Source organism: Lepidochelys kempii, chromosome 4, assembly GCF_965140285.1.
Source record: "Lepidochelys kempii isolate rLepKem1 chromosome 4, rLepKem1.hap1, whole genome shotgun sequence".
Lineage (NCBI taxonomy): Eukaryota > Metazoa > Chordata > Testudines > Cheloniidae > Lepidochelys > Lepidochelys kempii.
The window spans coordinates 123,835,380-123,862,405 of NC_136383.1; the positions used below are offsets into that span (position 1 = coordinate 123,835,380).

Genomic DNA, 27,026 nt, shown 5'->3' on the forward strand with positions numbered 1-27,026 from the left:
GGCAATAAAGGGCTAGGTGGACCGACTGCACCCTCAGTTCCTTCACTGCAAATTGCATAGCAGGGGGTAAAGAGTGAACGATTGGAATGCAGACAGGGACCACACATCTTGAAGAACCTCCAGTTATGGGTAAATAACTTCTTAGAGTGATTGTCCCTATTGTATTTAACTGAGGGTGATTGCCAAGTAGTACCTAATTAGGAGGAAGGTGTGAGGAAGATGACAGAACTATGGAACGGAGAACAGCCACGCTAAATGAGGCATCCATCGCAGAGTCCTGCACCAGGGCATAATGGGAAGACAAGGTAAGTACCAAACTCCACGTGGCCTCCCTACATATGTCACGTGGTCTCCCTACATATGTCCATGAGTGGCATATTGTGAAGTGTGGATATAGTTGATGCTTGCACTTTTGTGGAGTGGGTTCATACCCCAAGAGGTGGAGACAGTCCCAATAATCGATACAGGGTGATGCACCCCAAAACCCACTGAGAAATCCTCTGAGTGGAGCTGGCCTGCACTGTAATCCTTTCCTCTATAGCAACAAATAGTCTCGGCTTCGTCCTCTGCAGGTTAAAGGCCAGGGACCTACAGACATCAAAGGGGTGAAGGCAGCATTCCTCCACTGAGGTGTGCGGCTTTGGAAAGAAGGAAGGTAAGCATATGGGTTGGCTGAAGTGAAAGCAAGAAACAACTTTCAGAAGAAACTTGGGATGCAAGCGCAGGGAAATTTCATGGAATGAAATGGAATGTGGTGGAACTTTATGGAATGTGGTGGTTGTGGGGGGTGTCCGCCATCATGGCCCCCAGTTCATCCACCCTTCTCACAGAGGTAATATCTACCAGGAAGGTTACTTTCATGAAGAGAACAGAAGCATGAGGCTGAGGTTCGAAGGGCGATTTCATCAATGCTGTGAGGACAAGGTTAAGGTCCCACTGGGGAACGACAGGGAGAATAGGAGGATATGTTCAGATGAGGCCCTTTCAGAACCTTGCAGTCGATGGGCTAAGGAAAACAGAGTGCCGTTCCACAGGGGGGTGGAAAGCACTAATGACCATAGGTATACCTTATGTATACTATGACTATGTATACCTTAATGGAGTTGAGAGTGCGTCCAGACGCCTTCAGGGACAGGAGATAGACTAAAAGGAGAGGAATGTCTGCGGCCTCATGGGAACAGGAGGCAAAACATTTCCACTTGGTTTTGTAGGACCACCTCGTGGACCCTTTCCTGTTACTCGACAGGATGTCTTGTACTGCCGATGAACACTCATTCTAGCGAAGATGCCCATCCAAAAACCAGGCTCTCAGGTGAAGCATGTGCAGATCAGGATGTCTGATCCTGCCATTGTGTTGTGTGAGCAATTCAGGGAACGTCAGTCGTGGAAACGGAGGATGCTTCAACATACAGAGAAGAAGAGGAAACCAGAACTGGTGAGGCCAGAATAGGGCAATCAGGATGACCATGGCTCTCTCCTGCTGAATCTTGTGGAGGACCTGGGGCAGGAAGGGTATGGGGGTGGGATGGGGGGGGGGGGGAGAGACGCATAACTGATATGATTCGACCAGCAAATGACAGAGACATCACCTTGGGAACAGGCTCCAATCCCATCCCTGGAACAGTCCTGGAAGCATTTGGTGTTAGCGTGGGAGGCAAAAAGATCCCTGTTTCGAGTCCCGCAATGGTCAAAAATGCCCGTTACCACAGAGTCGTGCAGCTCCCATTTGTGGTCGGCCATGAAATTCCTGCTGAGAGCATCCTCAATCATATTCTGAGTCCCTGGGAGATAAGCCACTGACAACAGAATATTGTGTGCGATGCACCATTTCCAGAAGAGAACTGCTTCTGCAAAAAAGCACTGGTGACCTTATGCCCCCTTGCTTTTTTATGTAGTAAATGGTGGCGGTGGTCCCGAACATGACGGGAGCAGATGGGAGAGGAGAAATGCATGACATGCTGCTCTCATCATCTGAAGTTCCAGGACGTTGATGTGCATCCTGGATTCCCAAACGGTTCAACTCCCTTGTATAATGTGTTCACCCACATGGGCACCCCATCTGTCAAGCGTTGTGCTTGGGGAGGACAGAAGAAAAGACATCCCGGTGCACACCTGAGCTGGGTCTGTCCACCACCAAAGGGAGGAAAGAACCTTGGGGGTGGGGGACAGTCAATAGGTTGTCCATGGAATGGAGCCTCAGGAATGGACTCTCTGTAGCCACAGCAGTAGACAGCGGAAGTGAAGGTGAGCGAATGGGGTGATGTATGTGCACGCCATCATGTGGCCAAGTAGAGAAAGGGTTAGATGGATATTTGCATGGAAGTAAGTGCCCTGCATATTGAGAGAAATAAACCACATGCTTCTTTCTAGCAAGGGTATGATGGCTGCAAGAGTGACCATACAAAACTTTGGCTTGTGTATGAAGTGTGTGAAACGACTGAGATCTAGGATTGGTCTCCATCCTCCCTTTTTCTTGGGTACCAGGAAATAGGTAGAGAAGACCCCTGCACCCTGAAAGGCTGTGGGAACAGGTTCTATTGCTCTTCTCTGAAAGAGGAAGTCCATCTCTAGGGCGAGGATACTGTCATGAAAGTGGTCTCGAAGGTGGGATCAGGACAGGGGATATGGATGGAGGTATCATCATGAACATGATCGTATAGCCATATCTGAATGACATCCAAGACCTCACTCCACACTGGTAGAAAAAGAGTGCTAGGTAGCTCCCAAAGAGGGTGGGTAACTGTGGGGTGCAAGGTGGTTGATAGCTCTCTTAAAAGGCACTCAGAAATATCGCTTACTCAAACATGGAGTGTGTGATGTCGAAGACTGTGCTGACGGACCAGGCAGATGGGGCCACTGGATATTTCAATGCTTATGGGGAGGCTCAGATGGAAGAACTGAGGAGCTCTGTACTATTGTGCTGGAGTGGACAATAGAATTTGTACTTGGGAGCTGGTGTAGAAATATCAAGCAATTGCAGGGTGGCTCTAGAGTCTTTAAGGGAGAGCAGGGAATCAGTCTTCTGGGTAAAGGGGTGAGATTCATCAAAAGGGAGGTCCTCAATTGTGTTCTGTATCTCCCTTGGGAAATGAGACTAGTGCATCCTCCTCATGACAATTCCTGTGGCCACAGTGCGCAAAAATGTGTCCGCCGAATCTACTGCGGCTGGAGTGTTGTCTTGCCGACCAGTTTGCCTTCTTCTAAAATAACCTGGAAGCAGGTATGATCCTGCCGGGGAAGCTTGTCCACAAGGTCTAACTGGCCATAATTCAAAAAGTCATATATTGCCAGTAATGCCAGGTAATTAGAGATGAGAAACTGAAGGCTGGCTGAAGAAAAGACCTTATGACCTAGGAGGTCAAATCTCTTATCCTCCTTATCTGTCAGAGTGGAATGCAGGTGTTGTTGCCTAGCCCATTCAGTAGCAGCCTGAATAACCAGGGAATTGGGTGAGGCGTGAGAAAACAGAAACTCAGATCCTTTTTAGAGGAGCATATCTTTTTTTGCCCCCTTCAAGGTGTGCGCGCAAGTGGCCAGGGTATCCCAGACAGTGCGTGCCTGCTGAAGAATGGCACTGTTGATTGGTAGCACCGCCCTAGCTGGAAACAATGCATGAAGAATGTCAAGTATTTGATGTTGGCTGTCCTGCACCTCCTCCAGTGAAATGTGGAAGGCATCAGCCACCCTCTATATCAATTCCAGGAACTGGCAGTAGTTGGCTGGGATGGGGAGGAAGGAATTTACATTGCTGCATCTGGAGACAATGGGAACAGCTCCAGATCCGGCGGCACCGGAGTCAGGCTAGCCGGTGCATCTTCCCAACCCTGGTTCCAAACATTTAATAGATGAAGGCCCGAGTGGCGAGATGGGGCGCTCCTCTCGGGAAAGTTCTGAAGGGGGGGGATATTGGGGCCAAGACACAGTACAGCCGACCAGAAAGATCTGGCAGTTGCTGCAGTGGACAACACAGAATGGGGTACCAGTGGCTCCTGTGCTGAGGAAAGAGATGATATTGCTACTGAGTAGGTTAAACCTTCTGGTATTTATGTCAGCAGTACAGGAGAGGCGGACCTGGTGTTCCATCTCCAATGCTGAGAAGTCACAGCCTTGTTTGAATTGCAGTGCTGTCAGAACCAAGTGAGTCACAGGGGTGCGCTCAGGAACACAATCTAAAGGCAGCAAGTCCAATGCAAGGGAGTGGGGTCTCTTATGAGGCAAATGCACTGGGAGACGTGGCGATATCACCTCATCCAGGACAAACAGTTCATGAACGGAGAACTGCCTCAGAACCGATGATTCTTGTGACTTTGGTGGTACCGATCCAGAAGGCGCACACGGCTCAGTAACTAGGACCAGCAGGTCCAGCGTTCTATGCGACTTCTTGCCATGCTTGTGAGCCTGGGAACGCACTGCTTTTCCATGACTTAGAGGATGCAAAGTCCTTCTCGGGCCTTAAGGAAGATTTACTGCCACGCTTATGACATGCTTCCTTGCCTCATGGCTAGTCCCTGGCATGGGGTCCTTACCACCGGGAGAACCAGATTGGGACTCCGCAGTAGGAGGCGTGCTCCTCGACTGCTCAAGCCGATGTACAGGGGGGTTCCGTGGTCTAGATCCAACCACGGCCTCATGGCAATCTCTATGAGGTGCTTCTTGAAGCGGAGAGCCCAGCCTTTCTAGGTATGGGCTGGGAAGGAGAGACAGATATTGCACCTTGATGCAACGTGGACTTCCCCCAAGCAGTAAAGGCAGCATTGGTGCTCGTCACTGATCAAAAATGAGCAAGGGCAGGAAGTGCAGATCTTGAACCCTGGAGTCTTCAGCATAATCCAGTACCCAAGCGTGGGTGCTGGGGAACGAAGGGGGCCAGTAAAACAGTATCCCAAAGTCCTTAAAATCCTAAAACCTACTGCTAACACTAAAACTACTACAAAAATAACAAAACACTGAACTGTATACAAGCATAAAACAGTCTTTTTTTCCTGTATTGAGGAAGGTGCGTCACAAGAGACTAGAGAACAGATAACTCTCTGAATCGGACCATATGGTGGTGAGAAGGAACTGAGGGGTCTGGTCAGTCCACCTTGCCTTTTATCACCTCAATCAAAACCATGGAGATAGAGCAAGGGCACATGTGCGGACCAACGGACAATACTATTTTCAAAAGCTCAGGGTGCATGTGCATAACCATTAGTGGAATACAATAGGGAACATCACTCAAATGAGAGAGGGATACAAGGAACTATTGATGTGTGCCATGAGCTTGGCCTACAGAAGCAGTGGGTGACACTCTAGTCTAGACACAGGTAGGCTAAGATAGGAGCAGTTTCAAGGGAAATGGGGGACACACACAGCTCCTAGCATGGGGGAAATGGGGATCCCTGGTAAGGGAGAGGGGACACACAGAGCCCCTGCATGGGGCAAGGGGAGAATGGGTCACAAGAGTATGGGGAAAAAGGGCATGGGATAAACAGCTCCTGGCCAGGAGGAGGGGCAGAGAATTGAGGGGCACACAGAGCCCCTAGTTGCTGGGAGACCCTGAAATAGAAGAGGATGACAGGGTAGCACACAGAACAGTTGTGGGGGAGAAAAGGAGTCAAGCAAGGAACCCTTGGTTCATGCTGTGACCTTGGCCTCAAAAAGCACCAACGCATGCAACCCCCTAGTTTAACAGATTTCCACACACAAAACTTGTTTTCAAGTTACTTTCAGCAAAAGTAATTTTATATTATATTATATTTATATTAAATGAAAAAATGTAAGTCCATTAGTCAGACCTGTAATTTCCCAGTTTGACCCAAATGATATCCTGGAAACGGAGTTTCTTTCCTGCCCTACAGTCATTGCAGTACCAGCTACCATCTGGCATTTCAATATTTAAACAGTCTGGGTGAAACGCTGCAGGACATGACTCACAGCACAACAGGCTTCCTCCTGTACAAAAAAAAAAAAAGATTGAAAGTTTAAGTTTCAAGGGGGAAAAAAAGTTTAGCATTTCAGTCTGATTTAAATCACAATAGCATGTAACTGCATACTACATTTTTAAAAAAACTGGTTAGAACATACTGATCTGCAACAAATGAATATCACCCATTCATATGAAAAAGCCACAGAAATCCTCATTTACTTGGGTGAACAGACAACTTGGATTACTAAATTATACAAATTAGCAATATGCTGTGTTTTTATAGTCCTATTTAGCTGTGACACTCTGAGTGAGTTTTCTAGACCTGAAGAAGAGCTCTGTGTAAGTTTGTCTCTCACAGCAACAGATGTGGGGCCAATAAAAAATATTACCTCACCCGCCTTGTCTCACAAATTAGCACGTGAACTAACAGTGAAATAAAAGCTAGGATAATGCATCACAAATTGTAATTACTCCATTTTAACAATTCCATTTTAATTTATGACGATGCTTAACAGTATATAAAATTTTAATAAAAATTAGTATCTACAGAATTTTTCCAATAAAATTTTATCGAGGAGAGGGATATCACATCACTATTTTACATGTGTCACATTCGGTACCCCAAAGCAACACTCTGGCAACCCCATATTCACCATGGTGATATAATTATGATGTGTTTTGTGCAAAGCATGCTTTGTGAGGTATCATTTTAAAAGTCTTGATCTGTTGAACATTAATATCTGGTTGGATTGTATGTGCTATCATTGTATGAGAAATTATGAAGTTTTGCTATATGTGTGTGTTACTGAAATATGTTGGGCAACACCCACAGCCAGCCTTTCAGGTACAACAATGGAGAAGCCAGACAGCGTTGATGGCCCAGTAAGGGGAATACATGCGCACAAGGACTACCCCAGGAACTATATACGATGGAGACCTCTCAGAAAGAACACGTAGACAATGGAGACTACTTGACTCACCTCATAGCAAAAGATCTTTCCAGCAAGCTGGAGGATCCTATAAAGGAGGGGAAGTGACATCATCATTTCTCCTCTCTCCCCCCACAACTCAACACCTGGAAACACATCTGGAGACAAAGACTGAACTGGGGAGGTGGTTCCAGGCTGGAAAGGAGAATCCCAGCTTGTGTATTAAGGAACTATACCATCAGGGTAAGAAACTACTTAATTCATATCCTGTCTAGTTTATAGAACTCAGATTGCGATTTTACTTTTATTTCTTAGGTGACCAACTTTGATCTGTATGCTTACCACGTATAGTCACTTAAAATCTTTCTGTAGTTAATAAATCTGTTTTATATTTTACCTAAAACAGTGAGTTTTGTTTGAAGTGCTTGGGAAATCTACTCAGGAACGAGAGCTGGTGCATGTCCTCTCCACATTGAGGTGGTGGACTGGGTAATAAACTTACACTGGTCAGCCTTCTGATCAGGGCAAGATGGTACAGCTATGGACTTTAATAGGGTTTAAAAACAGAACTAGATAAATTCATGGAGGTTAAATCCATAAATGGCTAGTAGCCAGGATGTATAAGGAATGGTGTCCCGAGCCTCTGTTTGTCAGAGGGTGGAGATGGATGGCAGGAGAGAGATCACTTTATCATTACCTATTAGGTTCACTCCGTCTGGGTCACCTGGCATTGGCCACTGTCAGCTGACAGGATACTGGTCTGGATGGACCTTTAGTCTGACCCAGTATGGCCATTCTTATGTTCTTGGGTCGTAGGACTTGGGATGTGTGGGGAATTGGCTGGAGCCTCTCTATTGTTGATTCATGAGTGGCTAGCAAAAGTATTCATGTAATGCAGCTGTGTGTGTCCCTGCCTTTGGACGTCTGTGTTAAGTGCAGTACCTGGGGAGGTCTACAGCTTGTCACACCAACACAGTGTGAGAGGAAGCCCAGGTTGGTGAGACATACCACATTTCCAGGTTGCACCCTGTCACAGCGTGCATGAATTTTCAAGTGGGAAGCTAAGCAAACTGTGGCTTAACAAGCTTCCACAGTGTTTATTTAATTTGTCATCAGGTGTGGTAGTTTGCTTCCTCCATGTTCTAATCAGCACTGTGCACACTGGCTGCACTCATTAAGCTTCTCTGCCTAACAATTAAATCAAAGGGTAGTTGGACAAAGTGCAAGCAAAAAAACCTAAAGAACTTGCCACCTGCAGCTAACAAGATACTCCAACACCTTCAACAACACTTTGAAGAAATCTGAAGTTACACCATGTGTCTGGTGTTTTTCTTTAAATATCTTAATAAAATACATTAAAGTGAAAAATGAATATTTAGATGTTGATTATACTTTTAGTAAAATAATAAAATAAAGATTTGTATATCGATTTACCTTTTGAGCACACAAAGCACCAGCTCACATTGATGTGCGCATGATGACTTTTTCCTTTCATGGCAGTGAAATGATTGGTACAAACAATGCTGTTGGAAGTGATCACTGCACACCCTGCAGCAATGCAAACATCTCCAGCATGGTAAGCGACAGGACAGCGAATACACCGCATCATTTTGCCTAGCAAAAGAAGAATACTTCTATGTTATCTTTCTTAACTTGCGATTTAACTGGGCTGCAGATATCATGCAAAAAAATGTGTTTTATTGCTGCATAATGTAGCCTATAAACATACATACAAAATGTAACAAACACCATATCTTTAAAAACTGTGCCTTTAAATTCGATCAGAATATTGAATTAATGCAGGTTTTCTGCACAGAGTTTTGCTTTTAAGGAAGATGAGATCCCACACTGAATTAAAGGCACTGTAACATTCTAATGTGAAGAGCTTCACCAAAGGGTCTCCAAATTAAGCATTTCATTGCTCTATATTATTTATATAAATATTCCCAACGCTCTCTCACTTGCATTCTCCCATATCTGTCATATTTAATTTCTAGGCTGTTTAGGAAAGAGATGTCTACCTTTCAGTATTTATTTTGACACATGACTGGCACAACTTGACAAGGCACAAGTAAGAATACATATAATGACAGATAATTATGCGTGTACTTCTACATGTAGTTTTCCAAATAATACACTCAATATTGAATATATGTGTGGAGATCTGCACATAATTGGCACATACGAAAGGGCAAATTCTGCTACTCTTACTCACGTAAGTACTCATTCGTATGAGTAGTTCAGCTAACACTAACAAGACTATATATGCAAGTGCTGAAGGAATGGGGCCTGAAGCAGTAATAAAAGTGGTATACTACATAGGTGCCTTATGGCATTTCAGTCTATTTTAACATTTTTTCCAACCATTTTTCTACTTTACACATAGCACACACTCCTCCTTGAGTTGTTCTGAATTATCAAGGTGGGAAAAAAAAAAATTTTATTAGGGCAGTTGATTAATCACAGTTAACTCACGCGATTAACTAAAGAAAATTAATCACGATTAATCGCAGTTTTAATTGCACTGTTAAACAATAGTATATCAACTAAAATGTATTAAATATTTTTGGATATTTTTCTACATTTTCAAATACATTGATTTCAATTACAACACAGAATACAAAGTTGACAGTGCTCACTTTACACTACTATTTTTTATTACAAATATTTGTACTGTAAAAATGATAAACAAAAGAAATAGTACTTTTCAATTCACCTCATACAAGTACCATAGTGCAATCTCTTTATTGTGAAAGTGCAACTTACAAATGTAGATTTTTTTTTTTGGTTACACAACTGCACTCAAAAACAAAATAATGTAAAACTTTAGAGCCTACAAGTCCACTCAGTCCTACTTCTTGTTTAGCCAACTGCTAAGACAAACAAGTTTGTTTACATTTTGGGGAGATAATGCTGGTTGCTTATTTACATCATCTGAAAGTGAGAACATGCGTTTGCATGGCAGTTTGGCCTGTAAATACCTTGCAATGCTAGCTACAAGTTATGCTAAACATTTGTATCCCCCCTTCATGCTTTGGCCACCATTCCAGAGGACATGCTTCCATGTGGATGACACTTGTTAAAAAAATAATGCGTTAATTAAATTTGTGACTGAACTCCTTGGGGGAGAATTGTATGTCTTCTGCTCTGTTTTACTGAGCCTGGGGGAGGGTGTTGGGGTGCAGGAGAGGGTATGGGATCCTGGCTCTGGGAGGAGGGTCAGGGGTTTCAGGTGCAGGCTCCCGCCAGGTGGCATTGACCTTGGGTGGCTCCCGATTGGTGGCACAGCGGGGCTAAGACAGACTCCCTGCCTGCCCCGGCCCCACGCTGCTCTCAGGAGGGACCAACATGCCCCTACGACACCTGGGTGTGTATGTGAGGGGAACGGGACGGGCCATGTCTGTGGCTCCGCGCCTTACCCCTCTGCAGGCACTGCCCCTGCAGCTCCCATTGGCTATAGGCCCCATTCCTGGCCAATGGGAGCTGCAGGGGTGGTGCTTACAGGCAGGAGCAGTGCACGGAGACCCCTTCCCCCTCCTCCCCTGGGGCTGCAGAGGTATGTTGGCCGCTTCCGGGAACAGTGTGGGGCCAGGGCAGGAAGGGAGCCCCACTACACCGCCGGACTTTTAGTGGCTGGAGATAGCGATCCACTGGGAGTCTCCAGGATCGACCAGTCAATCATGATCAACCGGTTTGTGACCACTGTATTATTTAACAGTGTGATTAATTGTGCAATCAATTTTTTTAATGACTTGACAGCCCTAATTTTTATTGTTATAGATAAAATAAGTACATAAAGAAGAAGTAGCCATATGGAATTTTACTCATCTTAGGAAAAAAATTACTTTTGATCAGGGATCCATCATGAAATACATAAATCTGAAGATAATTTTTTTTCAGAAAACTGTAACTAGGGCTTCAAGTGAAAGCGCCTCTTTAATTATAACCAGAGTTCTCCTACCACATCACTATAATAAAGTATGTTCAATGAGTTGAACAAGATTAATAGCTCAATTAGCAGAGGTACCTTTAATTCTTTATGTACAACAAAAACAATAGCAACTCAAAGTTCATTAAAAAATTCTGAAAAAAATGAAGGAATACCTTTTGATATTCTTGGATTTGAGGGGTTAGTAACATGACAGCTCACACAGCTGTGGAGAGGACATCTAAAACCTCTGTTCTCAAACACAGTAAGATGAAATTTTCTCACACAAGCTTCATGGTAGAATTTACCGCACTGGGATACAATGCAGCGTTTCACATCTGCCTTTCTCTCCTTACACACAAAACACGTGTGAACACCTAAAAATAAAAGTAAGAAAAGTAACATCCTATTTCTTACTTGAGTTTCTGTACTTAGGCTATTTTTGGCAGTGGGGGGGGAACATATAACTTTGAGAATTAAAGGGCTTCTAATCTACCCATCCCAAAACAAATCAAATAAAATATAACTACAATATAAATCAATTACTGTTTAAATTGTACACAGTTAAACTCCAACTCCTCAATCACTGACTTGCTTACATGTTCTTATTTAACGAACCTCTAACGACCACAGGAGTACAATAAGGGCAATTGTTTTTAACAATGAAGTAAATAACATTGGTTGTCTGTGATTCTGCAGAAGCTAAGATCAGCCTACAATGTGAGAAAGTTTATGAAGCTTATTTCTGTGCCACTTGAAAACCAGGTCTTGAAAACTTCATTATTATGCTTCACAGTTTTCTTCAACAAGGTTCAGTATGTTTTCTGTTTGAAGATGCAACAGGACTATAATAATTTTTAAGTCATGTTTAAGTATTATAAACCAGTAGTAATTATTACAGGAGAAAAAGCAACCAAGATTAATAGCAAGAAGTACAGTTAGGGTTTTTATAGGATGAAAAGGAGATTGAAAAATGAGAAGATTAAGGGGAAAAACAGACCAAAAAAAAAGAACAGGAATTGTTGAACCTACTTCTTTTACCTGATTGTAGGACTTATGCTTTCCACAGGTTTTGAGTCTTCTGGAATTACATATGATGACAAGTATTCTGCAGGTGTTATGATTATGCACTGCACATGCTAAACTAGCTCAGGGTGCACGTAGTTTCAACTAAAAATGCTGGGTACCTGGATATTCTAGCACTTACATGAAGAGACAAAATTAATGGTAATGTGAGCTCCCATCCTGCCTGGCACCAGAAGAAAAATGGTTCCTTCAGATATACATACTCTGAGCTAACAAGATTTGTTAGGACAAATGATATGACTACTATGGCTTTTTATTAACAGAAGTGGACAAGACTTGCCTGATGTACATTCACGACAAATGAATTTTCCTGCTGGTCTTCCAGGGAGCCCAAGGCAGCTTACATGAAAAGCTCCAAAGCATAGGCCTTCACACAGCAGGAGATCACCTGGTTTTTCACACAGCTTTTAAATCAGAAAAGTATTGAGCGTTAAAAATACGCATATAGGATTAATTATTTTCTTCATTATTTCTCTCACCCACTTCTCCTCTCACTCTTCCTATCTGAAGTGGAGCTACAACCATCAGATTATCTAGTTTCCAAGCAGAAATGTTTTTTCCATTCCTACAAATATCTAGGATGTATTTAGTAAACACAAAATATTTACATGCACGCCCTCTAGACACACACACACACACACACACAGAGCGCTAAATAATGTAGATTCAATCTATTAAATACAAAAAGATTTTAAACAATTTTCCTACATGTGGAAATTGCAGACTATGTAAGGTTAAAAGCAACCTTATTTTCTCCTTACCAGGAATCATTAACTTAACATGCTAGGCCTTGTGATACTTCCATGCCTGAATTGTCAGCATTGGCACATGAATAAAAAGCGCTCACCTGCATTTTCATAACTGTTGTTCTCCGAGATGTGTTGCTTATGTCCATTCCATTTTAGCAAAAAGAAAAGGAGTACTTGTGGCACCTTAGAGACTAACAAATTTATTACAGCATAAGCTTTTGTGAGCTACAGCTCACTTCATCGGATGCATACAGTGGAAAATATAGTGGGGAGATTTTATATACACAGAGAACACGAAACAATGGGTGTTACCATACAGACTGTAACAAGAGTGATCAGGAAAGGTGAGCTATTACCAGCAGGAGAGTGGGGGGCATCCAATGAAGTGAGCTGTAGCTCATGAAAGCTTATGCTCTAATAAATTTGTTAGCCTCTAAGGTGCCACAAGTACTCCTGTTCTTTTTGCGGATACAGACTAACACAGCTGTTACTCTGAAACATTCCATTTTAGGTGTGTGCACGCGTTGTCAGAGATTTCTGCCTTAGCGGTATCCGTAGGGCCAGTATGAGTGGTGCTCCCATATGTTGATATATCAGGCACTGCTGGTCCTGTGTCCTCTCAGTTCCCTCTTGCCGGCAACTCCGACAGAGAGGTAGGAGGGCGGGAAATGGAATGGACATGAGCAACACATCTCAAAGAACAACAGTTACGAAAAGGCAGGTAATTGTTTTTTCTTTGAGTGCTTGCTCATGTAGATTCCATTTTAGGTGACTCACAAGCAGTATCCATGGAGGTGGGCTCGGAGTTCACAGCTTAGCGGCTTGCAGCACTGCCCTACCGAAGCCAGTATCATCCCAGGCCTACTGGGTCAGTGCATAATGGGACGGAAAATTGTGGACAGATGACCAGGTGGCCATTCTACAGATGTCCTGGATAGGCACATGAGCCAGAAAGGCTGCCGAAGAAGCCTGTGCCCTGGTTGAGTGGGTGGTGACAATCGCCGGGGATGGCACCTTCGCTTGGTCATAGCAGACGAGAATGCAGGCAGGGATCTAAGAAACTATTCTTTGAGTGGATACAGGGCGACCTTTTATTCTGTCGGCCACAATGACGAATAACTGCGTTGACTTATGGAACGGCTTGGTCTGGTCAATATAGAAGGCAGAGCCCCTTCTGAAGTTTAGGGCATGTAGCCTGCACTCCTCCTCAGACCTATGTGGCTTCGGAAACAAGACTGGTAAGTAAATGTCCTGGCTCCAAATGAAACTCGAATGAGACTACCTTGGGAAGCAACGCCAGATGCGGCCTTAGTTGGACTGTGTGCAAGACCATGTAAGGTGGCTCCAAGGTGAACACCCGGATCTCGGATACCTGGTGGACCGACATCACCGCAACCAGGAATGCAACCTTCCAGGAGAGGAGAAGGAGGGAGCCAGCAGCTCAAAGGGAGGACCTGGAAACTGCGACAGCACCAGATTCAAGTTCCACGGAGGGACGGGGTCCCTGACATGCTGGTAGAGGCACTCTAGGCTCTTAAGGAATCTGGCCGTGATATCCTGAGCACAAACTGACCTGCCCTCGAACGGCGGGTGGAAGACCAAGATGGCCACTAGATGGACCTTGATCGATGAGAGGGACAAGCCCTGGAACTTAAGGTGCAGGATGTAGTCCAGAATAAGCTGCAGCGAAGCCCGCTCGGGATGAACACCTGTCTGCAATCCAGCAGGTGAATTGTTTCCAGTTGGCCAGGTTGTTCGCTCTGGTGGAGGACTTCCTATTTACCAACAGAACGCACTGAACCTCGGCTGAACACTGCTGCTCCTGTGTGTTTAGCCACGCAGCAGCCAAGCTGTCAGATATAACACCGCCAGGTTGGGTGCAGAAGACTGCCATGGTTCTGGGAGAACAGGTCCAACCTGAGTGGTAGCTGGAATGGGATCACCACTGAGAGGTCCAGCAGACTGTGGCGCAGCCACGCCGGCACCCTGAGGATGACCCTCACCCTGTCCTGTTTGATTTTCATGAGGACCCTGGGTAGCAACGGCACCGGACGGAAGGCTTACATCAGAGCCTCCGACCACAGGAGCAGAAAGGCGTCCAACAGGGTTCCTCTGTCCATGCCCCCAGTCGAGAAGACAACGTGGCATTTCCTGTTTTGCCTGGACACGAACAGGTCCACCCAGGGAGTTCCCCACCTGCGGAAGATGGAACTGACCACCTCCAGATGAAGGGACCACTTGTGGCGAGACGAGAACATCCTGCTGAGGCGATCTGCCAAAGCGTTCTTGGACCCTGGAAGGTGAGCAGCCATGAGATGGATGTTGTGATGTAGGCAGAAGTCCCAGAGCCAGAAGGTTTCCTGGCAAAGGGCAGACAACCAGGATCGGCCCTGCCTGTTGATAAAGAACACCGTAATCATGTTGTCCGTCAGGACCTGAACCACGCTGTCTTGTATATGAGGTAGAAGGCTTGGCAGGCTAGTCAAACAGCCCTGAGTTCTCTGACGTTGGTTGAGGCTTTTGATCTCCTGAATGAGGAGTTGCTTGTGAGAAAGGTCCCTGAAGACGGATGGGGAAGGAGGGTGGGAGGGATGGTAGGCTATAAACTGCAAGGTGTAGCCTCTTAGGCCCTTTGTCCTTTCATCTGTAGAAACCAGACCTGGGAGCCCTGCAGGACCTAGACTGCGTCGGAAGAGGCAGAGGATGGAACGGCTTCCTGGACTGCTGAGGGGTGTGCAAGCCCAGGGATTGGAGGGTGTCTCGGGAGTCCTTGAGCCCACGGAGCCTAGAGTCAGTTAGCTCAGAAAAGAGCACCGAACCCTTGAACTACAGGTCCTTGATTATGGTCTGCATCTCTTGGGACAGCCCAGAAGCCTGCAACCAGGAGCTACGTCTCATGGCCACTGCCAATAAGACCACCCTAGCAGCCGAGTCCATCGCGTCCCAGGCCACCTGGAAGACTCCCGGGGCCACCACCATGCCTTTGCTCACCAATGCAGCAAACTCTTGGACACAATCCTGTGGAAGGGCCTTCGTGAACTTATTAAGGGAGTCCCACAGCTTAAAGTTATAACGTCCCAGCAGGGCATGGTGCTTAGAGACCCTAAACTGTAAGCTGGCTGTCGAATAAACTTTCCTGCTGAATAAGTTGAGTCTTTTGACTTCATTTTTTGGCGTTCCACAGCGGTGACCCTGCCTGTCCTTTTCATTCACCACAGACACAACCAACGATGCTGTGTGGGTATGAGTGGATAGATACTCTAAGCCCTTTGCAAGGACATAGTATTTCTTTTCCACTTTCTTTCATGTTGGCAGAATAGATGAGGGGTTTGCCACACTGATTTGGTTATTTTGAGCACACCTGGGTGAACGGGCAATGCAATTTTTGCCAGTGTGGTGGCTCAGATGACACGGAAGAGGTTGTCTGCCTCCTCAGTGACCTTCTCAATCTGCAGACCTAGATTTTCAGGCACCCATTCAAAGAGGGCCTGGTGCTCCTTAAAATCGTCTGGGGGACTTCTGGTATGGGAGGGTCTGGCCAACGCCTCATTTGGGGATGATGAGGACGATTGTGTCACCTGAGAGATGGTGTCACCCCCTCCCTTGTCAGGGGAAGGCTCCCTCAATGCCAGGGTCTGGGTGCACGGGCTCTGCTTCCACCGTGGAACCGTGTTCTGATTACCGCACTGGCAGTACCTCAGCTGGCCCAATGCAGCCAGGAGGGGTTGGGAGTACTGGACCGGCATCATCAGCACCTCCCACGGGTTCCAGTACCGTAACTTGGGGGGGCTACAGCCCCTGCTGTGTTGGAACCATGGCCGGAGCCACCTTGCTCTCCTGAGTTGGAGGGAAGTCGCCACGTCTTGACAACGGGTTAAAAATCAGTCCAACCCTGACTACTGTCCCTCCGGTGACCATGGCGGGTCCATTGAGGCCTAGGTCTGCCTACTGAGCCTGGTAGGCAATCAACAGGGGAGACAGGAGTAACGCCGCCTGCCAGAGGAATGGTACCAAGGCGAACACGAATGACGCCGAGATCCCGAATGAGACCTCCAGGATAGAGGCCAACGACAAGGAGACCTTATGGGAGAGGGTGTTCAGCATCTAGGCGACCTATGGCCAGAGGGTCGTCAGTACGGGGAGCTGCGCCGTGAGACCGGAGTCCCTTGCCTAGTAGAAGGGGATATTGGTGGAGATCTAGGCCTTCCGGCTGGCGAGACAGGCTGCTGCGCTGGGTCTCGAGGTCACAGCAACAGGGAATTGCACCTGCGATCCAGCAACTTGGGGTGTTACACCAGTCTATGCTGCAGCACCCCAGTGGTTTTCCCCTTTGGTGCCACGAGCGGAGCCGTATCAGTCACCTGGCGCGGCACCTGCGGAGCCGCAGCCACTGGGACCACTTCGGACACTCAAGGCCCCATCACTGGCTGGGAACCCCTGCTGCTTGGGGTGGGAGTGGGGGCCCTGATGGGTCCGACCTCTACAGTACCCCCATGAAGCCCCATAGCAGGCGCATGACCTGACACAAGTCCTTTGCCCATGGCCCCTCTCTCCTTTGGTGCTGAGGGCCTTCTTTTCTTCAGCCTGTTCTTTGGCGCGGGCGAAATGGAATATGCAGGCGATGCACGCCAAGGCTGAAGCATTGGGCGTGGGTGCCACGGTGGAGGGTTCTGATGCCGGATGAAGAGCAGCCTCTATCAATAATGACCTCAAGAGAATATCCTGCTCTTTCTGGGTAGGCAAAAGATGGTACACTTGTCTTTCCCGTGGCCTTCACCCAGACGCTTAAGACAGCCATCATGCGGATTGCTGATCGGCATTGATCTGCTGCATGACGCACACAGCTTGAAGCCGGGAGGAGCGGGGAATGCCCCGCTCAGGGTAAACTCCCAAGTGGGACTCTGTTGACTATCACACACTATCAACTAACTAACTATTAAACTACGTACAACAACCACTAAACCAGTCAATGGACAAACGCTGCTGCTCTTGTGAAGTAAGACAAGGTGCTCCAACCAACCTTAAAGGGCAGTAAGAAGGAACTGAAAGGGCGCAGGGCTGGTAGCACCTGATAATTGCACCACATGGGAGCGCCACAGCCAGCCCAACGGATACCGCTAAGGCAGAAATTGCCGATAACTGTGCACATGGGCGCACACACACCTAAAATGGAATCTACATGAGCAAGCACTCGAAGAACTACTAGAAACTACCACGCTCTAATGACAGCACAGTTTAAGTGGTTAGTCACCTCAGCATTTTAAAATAAATGTAATTTCATTATTACTATATGTAAAGAGTGAGATAGAGAGAGAATTTGCTTGTTTGGCCCTTGGAGACAAACCAGATATTCCCTGATGTACGCTACCTCATTTCACAAATAATGATCCCTTTTTAAATACTGGTAGCAGCATTTAATTTTTTTTAAAAAAGCCTGACTATACCAATACCATCATTAAAGTGTTATTTATATTACAGTAGTGCCCAGAGGCCATAATCCGGGTCTCACTGTGGTAGTCACTGACACTTTACAAATACACACACACAAAGACAAGTCTCTGAGCTGTAGGGTTTACAATCTAACACTAACTAGTTACCTGCCCTCCTTTGAGAAAGGTATTATGTTTGTTTTGCAGTTATGGAAACTAAAGTGGAAAGGCTACATGATTTGTCCATGGTCAAATAGAGCAATAAACTAGAATTCAACAATCCCTCTCTTCTAGTCTAGTGCTCATACCACTAAACTATTCCTCCCTGAAGAGATGTAAATAACTCAGGCTTGGATGAAGCATTAACTCCCCCTGAGTCCCCAAAACCCTATTTCCAGTCTCAGTTTTGTATCTTTAAAAAAAAATGTTTCTAGAGAGAAAATCCAACAGTAACAAATGACTAACTAATGTCTCTCACCTGACACACATACTCCTTTTTTGCTGCTGCTCCTCGCTCAGATTTTTTGGATGATATAGATGCTTCTGTCTGAGTCTCATCTGCACTTTCATAGGGTGACTCTGATCGCTCATCTCCTTGACCATCCGAGATCTGAAGATTAAATGTATGCATTAAATCTATCAAATTCACAGAGGAAAATGGCTGAGTGTAATCAGTTTTGTGAGAGAAAGTTACTAAAGGAAACATGAAGATAGAAGTCTAGACTAAGACTGTGTCAGACTATTATTTGCTTTGCCACACAAAAGTAAATTTTCTTAAAAAAATTGAAGTTACATGTTGGTGGATGCCCTATAAAAAAGACTAACCATTGTTTTCACAGACTAAACAAATACTGTAGATAAAAATCTCAAGTTCTTGCTGCATGCCATTTTAGAATCACTTTTCTATTATAACTAGTCAAAGGTAACATATTGTACCATATGCACATGAATGGTCAATGTGTTGTCTAAGGCATAGAAAACACGTGTTAGTAACTGTGTTTCTTTGAAGAACGTTGTCTGCAAATTCACACTTATTAGACTCAATCAGTGCTGTTGAGATTTCGATACCTTGCAGAAAAAGCACTGCCCCACTGGTACAGCAGAAACATCACTTCATAAAACTGAACTTTGGTGCCCCGCCTAGAACATGTGAGGACATCCCCAGCTACCTAGACTTGCTCCACTAAATCTCAGTCTCATGAGTGCACAGCTCCAAGGAAAAGGGAAAGGTAGGTAGCCCTGTAGTGTGAATAAGCAGAGGCAACACTCTCAGAATCACCTTTACTATGGTAAATAATATTTTTCCCCCTTTTTCAGGGTGGCCTCTGCATATTCCTACCAGCAGGAGTCTAATCAATTCCTCCCTCACCCCAGAAGAGCAGTTGTGAAGAGCATGTTGTGAAGACTTCTAAATAAAAAGGACTGCAAAACTGTCCTCTTAAAGTAAGCATCAGACCCAGAAGCCAAGTCAAAACAGTAGTGCAGCATTCCTGAAGATTTCTACAATGAAAACATTATGGAGGCAGGCTATCAATGCCACTTTAGCCCTACACTAAAGCGAAGCTGAAGACTTCGGGTACTTGTCATCCTAGCTAACATATTTCAATACACAAATGAATTCTCTTGGAGACATTGCATGAAAATGAAATGGCCCTTTATGCTGACTCCGATAGCTACAAAACATCCAGCTGACTTCCTAAATGTTCTAGTCCTATTCCAAAAACAGGAATTAAAGCCCTTTTGATATCTATGGTACAGATATTCAAATTTACCCTTGTGAAATACAGTGACAGGAAAACACCTGCAAGCTCATCTCTCAGATGTAACTGGAATTTTTTTTAAAAAAACCCTATTCTTTAGGGTACATGCTCTACATCTGGTGACACAGCTGGCTCCCTAGAGCAGGGTGATCCTTAGGCCTGATTGTTTAAATCATCTTCGAAAAATTAGGAAAAAAACCCATTTTTAAATCCAGATATCTATATAATCTTAGCTTATCTACACAGTGTTCACACTTAAAATATTTCTACCTATTTGCAACTTCTACCTGTAAGAGATATTTGCTCTTAGGAAGACTGCTAAAACTGGTAAATGCTTTCAAACAGGTAAGAGATGTCTCCACTCTAAGGCCCAAAATGTTTACCTACTATAACTGTTGTAAATATGTTGTAAATATGATCATTTGGATTGTAGAGAGTTTCTGTGGTCCTGGAAACTTGGGTGAGGGGGCGGTTTGCTAAATGCAGAAAGACAAAATTGGTAGGCAAGGACATTTTATTTCAAACTTCTAAAGTTTTACACAAAGGCTCAAATCCATATATTGCAATGGGAAGAGAGGAAGGAGAAGGGGAAAAGGTGTTTCTTCGAATATGTTCAGATAAAGTTTTGGATAACTGAATCATAGAATATCAGGGTTGGAAGGGACCCCAGAAGGTCATCTAGTCCAACCCCCTGCTCAAAGCAGGACCAATTCCCAGTTAAATCATCCCAGCCAGGGCTTTGTCAAGCCTGACCTTAAAAACCTCTAAGGAAGGAGATTCTACCACCTCCCTAGGTAACGCATTCCAGTGTTTCACCACCCTCTTAGTGAAAAAGTTTTTCCTAATATCCAATCTAAACCTCCCCCACTGCAACTTGAGACCATTACTCCTCGTTCTGTCATCTGCTACCATTGAGAACAGTCTAGAGCCATCCTCTTTGGAACCCCCTTTCAGGTAGTTGAAAGCAGCTATCAAATCCCCCCTCATTCTTCTCTTCTGCAGGCTAAACAATCCCAGCTCCCTCAGCCTCTCCTCATAAGTCATGTGTTCTAGACCCCTAATCATTTGTTAATGTTAACAATGAATGTTAATGTTAACTGATGTAAGAGAGATGATCCTGATTTGGATAACAGGAAATTTCTTATAATTGAGGTCCAGAAAGGCTGTAGGGTTTTACAAATAATTGATTAAAAACGGTAATTTTAAAGACAAAAACATAGTTTGACAATGTCCTTGTAATCCTCTTGGACTGTGTATGTGTGTTTTATATCTATACTCACATATTAAAGGATTTTTCCCCATTTCAAAACACTGAAGAATTTTGTTTAGCAGTTTTAAAAATCTCAGCATTTAAATAGTTAAAGGAAACTTTGTTTCTCTGAGAAAAGTAATCAATTAAAATAATGTTTCATATAGTTTTAAGCTGAAAATGGAATTTTTGAGTGCACCACTAGCAGCAGCCATTTACTGAAAAATGAGTTTGAGACAGACAGTATTTGGAGTTTGTGGCAATACAGAACCATTTCCATCCTGGTTTAAATTATCTGACACACTGACCATGTTTAAGATAATCACATTTTTAATTTGTATGAGCAGTATTTAAATAATTTTGTATTCCCATTTTTTCACTTCCTAGTATGTTCACATTACAGATGGCTCAAATTGATAATTTTTAAACAAAACATGCAGGAGCTGTTAAGTTTTGATTCCTTTCAGAGCACCTAACTCTGCTCTATATGATTTAACAATAAAAAAAACCCCACAAACTACAAAATGTAAAATTAATAAAATACAGCAATACTAGTTGCTCCCCAAAGAAAGATCATCAAAAAGCATTCCCAAAAACTTGAGAGATGAGTGGTGAAGTGTGCTTTAAAGATTAACATAGCCTCTGCTGCATCAAAGGGTAAGAATGTTCCAGAATCCTCACATGGAAAATGCCTTCCTCATTCCCAGTCTCCTTTTTCTTTAAGCCAGAGCAATGTTAGCATAAGACCTTCTCTGAATTTTTTTTTTAAATTAAAGATATGCTCGAAGAATTATTTTGGGGAAACTCCATAGGCTGTGTTATACAGGTGGTCAGACTAGATGACCACAAATGGTACCTCCTGGCTTTGTAATCTATGAAATATTTCAATGTCAAAACAGCAGAGGGCAAGTGCTAAACTATTTGGGTTTTTATACCTTAAACTCAACCCAGAAGCTAACAGGAAATCAGCATAGACCCTGAAATACAACAGTCATGTGCATAAACACTGGCACCACCAGAAAGGATCAACCCACGCACCTCCATGCAACTGCGGTGATGGACTTAATCAGCCCACTTAGGGTAACAAGGCAATCTACAGTCTACACCAATACTAAAGGCATCTTACCACCTTCCTGGGATACTAACATAACATAGACACTCTCAGCCAAATCTAGTTTTGAGGGAGACCGCCTACACAGAACCAAAAAAAAAAAAAAAAAAAAAAAAGCACAACTATACCACCATTCAAATACCTTTCCAGACTGTATCATATATCTGAACAGAGACAAACCCATCAACAATGGCCCTACAGTGTCCACTGATCAGGTCTGTTATACCTGTATAGTATAACAATACATGAAAGTAAGGGCAAGTCTACACTACAAAAGTAAGACAACCTAAGTTATGTCGACATACAGCCACCGCAGTAATTAAATTGCTTTTGCATGTCCACACTGTGCTCCTAGTGTTGGCAGTGAGCATCCTCACCAGGAGCGCTTGCACTGATTTAACTGTCCAGCGTGAGGCATCATGGGACGGCTTCTGAAAGGCAACAAGAGTCAATGTAAGCAACATTGTGTCTACACTAACACTGCGTCGATCTAACTATATCGACTTAAGCACTATACCTCTCACGGAGGTGGAGTTATTAAGTCGGTACAGTGGGTGTGTAACATTGGTGGAAGCTACATTTTAGTGTAGATGCATACAGAGTTAGGTCAACGTAAGCTGCCTTACGTCAACATAATTTTGAAGTGTAGACCAGAGCTAACAGAACTAAAATCAAACATATCAGCTTTTCATTATGTCCACAACACAATTTCACATAACTTGCTTACGTCCACAACTACCACACAAACTGACAGGCAGAGCTTCCCATAATCCCTCTTTCTATCCTCCAAGTGCTTCATGTTTTCAATGCACAGTAGCATTGTTCAACCCTGTCACTCTAAGGTAAGCCTGGTCTACGCTACAGAGTTAGGTCGATGTAAGGCAGCTTACATCGACCTAACTCTAAGCGTCTACTCTGAAATGTAGCTCCCATTGATGTAACTCGCCCACTACACCGACTTAACTCCATTTTAGCAAGAGGCATAGTGCCTAGGGTGATGTAGTAAGGTGTAGATACTGCATTTTTTACATCAACTGTTGCTGCCTTTCAGAAGCCGCCCCCACAATGCCCTTCACTGACTGTTAAATCAGTGCATGTGCTCAGGTGAGGATTTGCACTGCTGTCACAAGCAGCATACTGTGGACATGCAAAAATGATTTAATTACTGCAGTGGCTGTAAGTCAAGTCAACTTAATTTTGCAGTGTAGACTTGCCCATAGTCACTGAAAGGACACAACTACCAAACTGGGGGCAGACTGCAAAGACCTAACGAAACACTCACCCAAACATGACTATTAACCACTTCCACAACGTAATCTCTCCAACAATCCAATTCCATCGAAGCTTCTCTCCAAACTCATCAGTCTCATATGTAGTCAGTAACAATACCTCTATATCCCACTCTGCACCAAAGCCTCCAAGTGCCTCATGTGGGCTGCTGCTATGAAACAATAGTCTTGCTGCCACTTATGGCAAGATGGTAGACGGAAGTCATTCTGAAGGTGGAGAAATATGTCTCATAACCATGCTTCATGAACCTCTCATATGTAAAGAATCTCACAAATATCTGCCACATCATAATCTTTATGTTCTCACATTCTTTAGCTCTCATCTCATCAAGATTTGTTAGCTAGTTCAGCAATTTCCTATCTCCAAAGTTATCCAGAAAAGAGGATGGAAATATCTAGCACATGTATTAAGAATAAAGCCAAAGTGTCTGCTATTGCAGGCATGCTATTGGGCAGCAGGAGGTACATGTAAAAAGGAGCCAACTGAAAGAAACCCTATGCCAAGCAGAGAAGTGAAAACTCATGGGACTTGACATACGGGACACATGCAAAGTGTGACCCAAGCTAGACAGAGATGGCAGTGCCTTGCTCATGCCCTAAGCAATGTCTGATATTGTGGGAAGGATTCAGATTAATCTGGGTGATGAAAGAATTTCATAGCACTTTTTTTTAATCCAAAAGTGTTTGTTTTTTTAAACTAACAAAAGTATAATTAAGGATCAGTTCACTCACTGTAATGCAGTCACCTCTAGAGTGGAACATAACTAAGAAGATTACTATTTTAATGTGTCTGTTAAAATATTTCATAGTGAAAGCATCAAGCAAAAGATCAAGCACAAGCTTCTAGATTGCAGTGCTCTGCATATTTGGTACTTTTTTGATGGGTGGGTTGTGGAGGGTTAAAATGTAAGTTCCTATTTACTAGAATTTACCCCAAGTCCACTGATTGTGAATACATGCTCATTTAAATAGTAGAGTAATCTCCTTAATAAGGCATAAATTGCATACAATTAACTTCTCTTTCTTGATGTTCAATCAAAATTGAGGGTGACTATCACTCATAGTGGCAAGACCAGATATTTTTAGTTATGGGTAGCCTGCAATTTTAATTTTATTATGTGTCCTTTTACACCTACAAAAGAATATTACTACTTAAAAAAAACAAACAAACAAACAAAAAAAAAAACAAAACACCCCACTAATGGGAAAATAAGCTGAAGTCAATGTAGACATTTGTTTAAAATATTTACTGTAAAAATTGGCAGTTTTCTTCAATGTGGCCTTACTTAAAAGTTCAGTGTTCCATTACTCTTTTGTGCATTGTGTACAAAATAAAATGTGAGTCATCAACCTATATGGAAACATGAGTACTATCAAAACTTACAGTTGCTATAGGTAATCAGTAAAAGATTTTAACAGTCTCTCCCTAACTCCCCTCCTCTCCCAAGTTGTTAGAAAGGACGGCCTCTGGAGCATCTACCCAGCATAGTACTGACAAAGCAGCAAATGATTTATAGTCAATTGACAGGGAGGGAGTTTTAGAAATCAAATATATAATTTCTTCACTGGAAACTGGGGGAAAGGAGGAGTGAAATTCTGGCCCTATTTAAGTCAATGAGAGTTTTGCTGCTGACTTCCATTGGGCCAAGATTTTACTTTGGGACTTTGCTTGGCACCTAAATAGCAATGACCTCATTAATCATTCAATTAAGTCACTTGCAAGAGTAACAAATTCTCCTTTAGTGCCTGAAGATCTCATATTCCCTGTGCATACTATACATTAAATATTGATTAAGTACATGAGATCTTTAAAAAAGTGAGTCTATTCAAGAAATTTAAGTGCATTGCTTTTTAAAATTTAATTTCTCCATAGTTTTGTTATTGACAGACTTTGTAGTACTGAGTCAAACTGAAAGAAGCAGAATTTCAGATGCATTTATAAAATATTTTGTTTTAATATTGCCATGTTTCTCCTGATTTTCAGCAACTGAAAGTTATGTAAAGCTATATAAAACATGACAGTATATAATCAAGCAAAGCATGTCATCAGTAAGCCTGATTCTCTTCTCCCACACATTTTGTATTAGTGTAATACCATTCTCTTCAGTGAAGTTACTGTAGATTTATACTGGTGTACGAAAGAGCATATTCAGGCCTCATCTCCTACGAAGTTTCCCCATCCACCCTCCTTTTTTGAAATACACCTTTCAGTTGCCTTACAGTCCTTTGCAGGGTTACCAAAGGCAGAGTTCTAGTAGATTGTCTTTGACAATGGTAAACATATTTCTAAGAAAGCTACATAAACAATTTTTATAAAAGCTCTCTTCACTATTGTTTCCTTACATAACAAGAATGCTTTGTTTACCACAGTATTTGATGCACAAACCTATTGTAACTAAACCAGTAACAGACCCTAAATTTTGGTTCATATTAGTCCATATTTATGGGTATAATTTCGCAAATATTGGCCCAATATTTTCTACAGTATTCTATTACTTTGGCTGAGCAGCATTGTGCAGAACGAGTACATAATAATGCACAATAAAACCTCAATGGACCTTACAAAACAATGAGACAGTTCTGTGGACTAATGCAGTTTCCTTCCTGAGAAAACAGATGTTGAAGAGATGAGGGTATGCTCATATTCAATTTTTGTGGGGGGTACTAGGGAAGAGTGAAGAAGGAAGAAATAATGTGTTTGTCTTTACAAGCTGAGATAACTTTAAGGCCCAAGAACCAGTGTATATTTTCTGGAGTTAGTTTTTCTAATTTTAATGTGTCTAGTGAAATTGTTTGGCAGTGTGTTTTCTTCTGGAACAAATGGGAAAGGGAGATTAAAAGTAGTGTTTATGTACAAAAAAAGTCAGTTTTTTCAATTTTCTTAATTTAAAACTCCCATCAGTTGCAAGCTATAATTATTTTGCCAACTAAAAATCATTCATCAGAAGGGTCTTGGCTCAGAGGATAAGTATTTATGACACTGCAATAGATACCACACGAATTTAATCCAAATTTGAGATAAAGCAATTCCTTTTACAAGTAGAGTAATTTATCACAATGTTTTTGTATCAAATATCTGATGCCAGTTCCATCATTGTATTTAACGGATATCGATGGAGCAGCAAGCCAATTCACCATACCATAGGGAACTAGAGCAAATGATTTTTTAAAATTAAGGTTATCTGCACACACCCACTTCACATAATAACTAAGTGGATGTACGCCAAGTATTAACATGGGCTCCACACCTGAACAAAGGAATTTCTCATGTATAAAGTGAACTGAACATATTGATTTAATCAGTTTGGCCTCCATACACACTGTGATAAGCAGTCAGGCAGCGCAGACAGGAAATCTTAGCCTGAGTTTCAAATGAGCACGTACCAAAGTAAGTTATTTCTGAAGTTTCATTTAATAAAAAAAAACAAAAAAGCATGTGCAACATACACTCCCTCCACATACACACTTCTTTACAGAAAAACATACTACTTTTTAAACAGTTAGCTCCAAATATTAAATACAAAAACCTCAAGGGGCCAATGCAAAACCATCAAATGCTGTAGGTTGGAGGGGGGGGGGAGGGGGCGG

General features: G+C 43.3%; 1 protein-coding gene across 4 annotated transcripts in view; it reads right to left on the bottom strand.

The window, feature by feature from the left end:
• The window catches only part of NSD2 (nuclear receptor binding SET domain protein 2), a 151,738-nt gene that overhangs the window by 34,637 nt on the left and 90,075 nt on the right, over nt 1–27,026 (bottom strand). For all 4 annotated transcript variants that reach the window (XM_073342741.1, XM_073342742.1, XM_073342743.1 and 1 more), the window contains 5 exons: nt 18,508–18,639; nt 12,132–12,255; nt 10,942–11,142; nt 8,272–8,451; nt 5,778–5,934 (listed from right to left, as the gene is read on the bottom strand). In XM_073342741.1, coding sequence (XP_073198842.1) covers nt 5,778–5,934; nt 8,272–8,451; nt 10,942–11,142; nt 12,132–12,255; nt 18,508–18,639 — 794 coding nt within the window. The remainder of the gene's footprint in view (nt 1–5,777; nt 5,935–8,271; nt 8,452–10,941; nt 11,143–12,131; nt 12,256–18,507; nt 18,640–27,026) is intronic.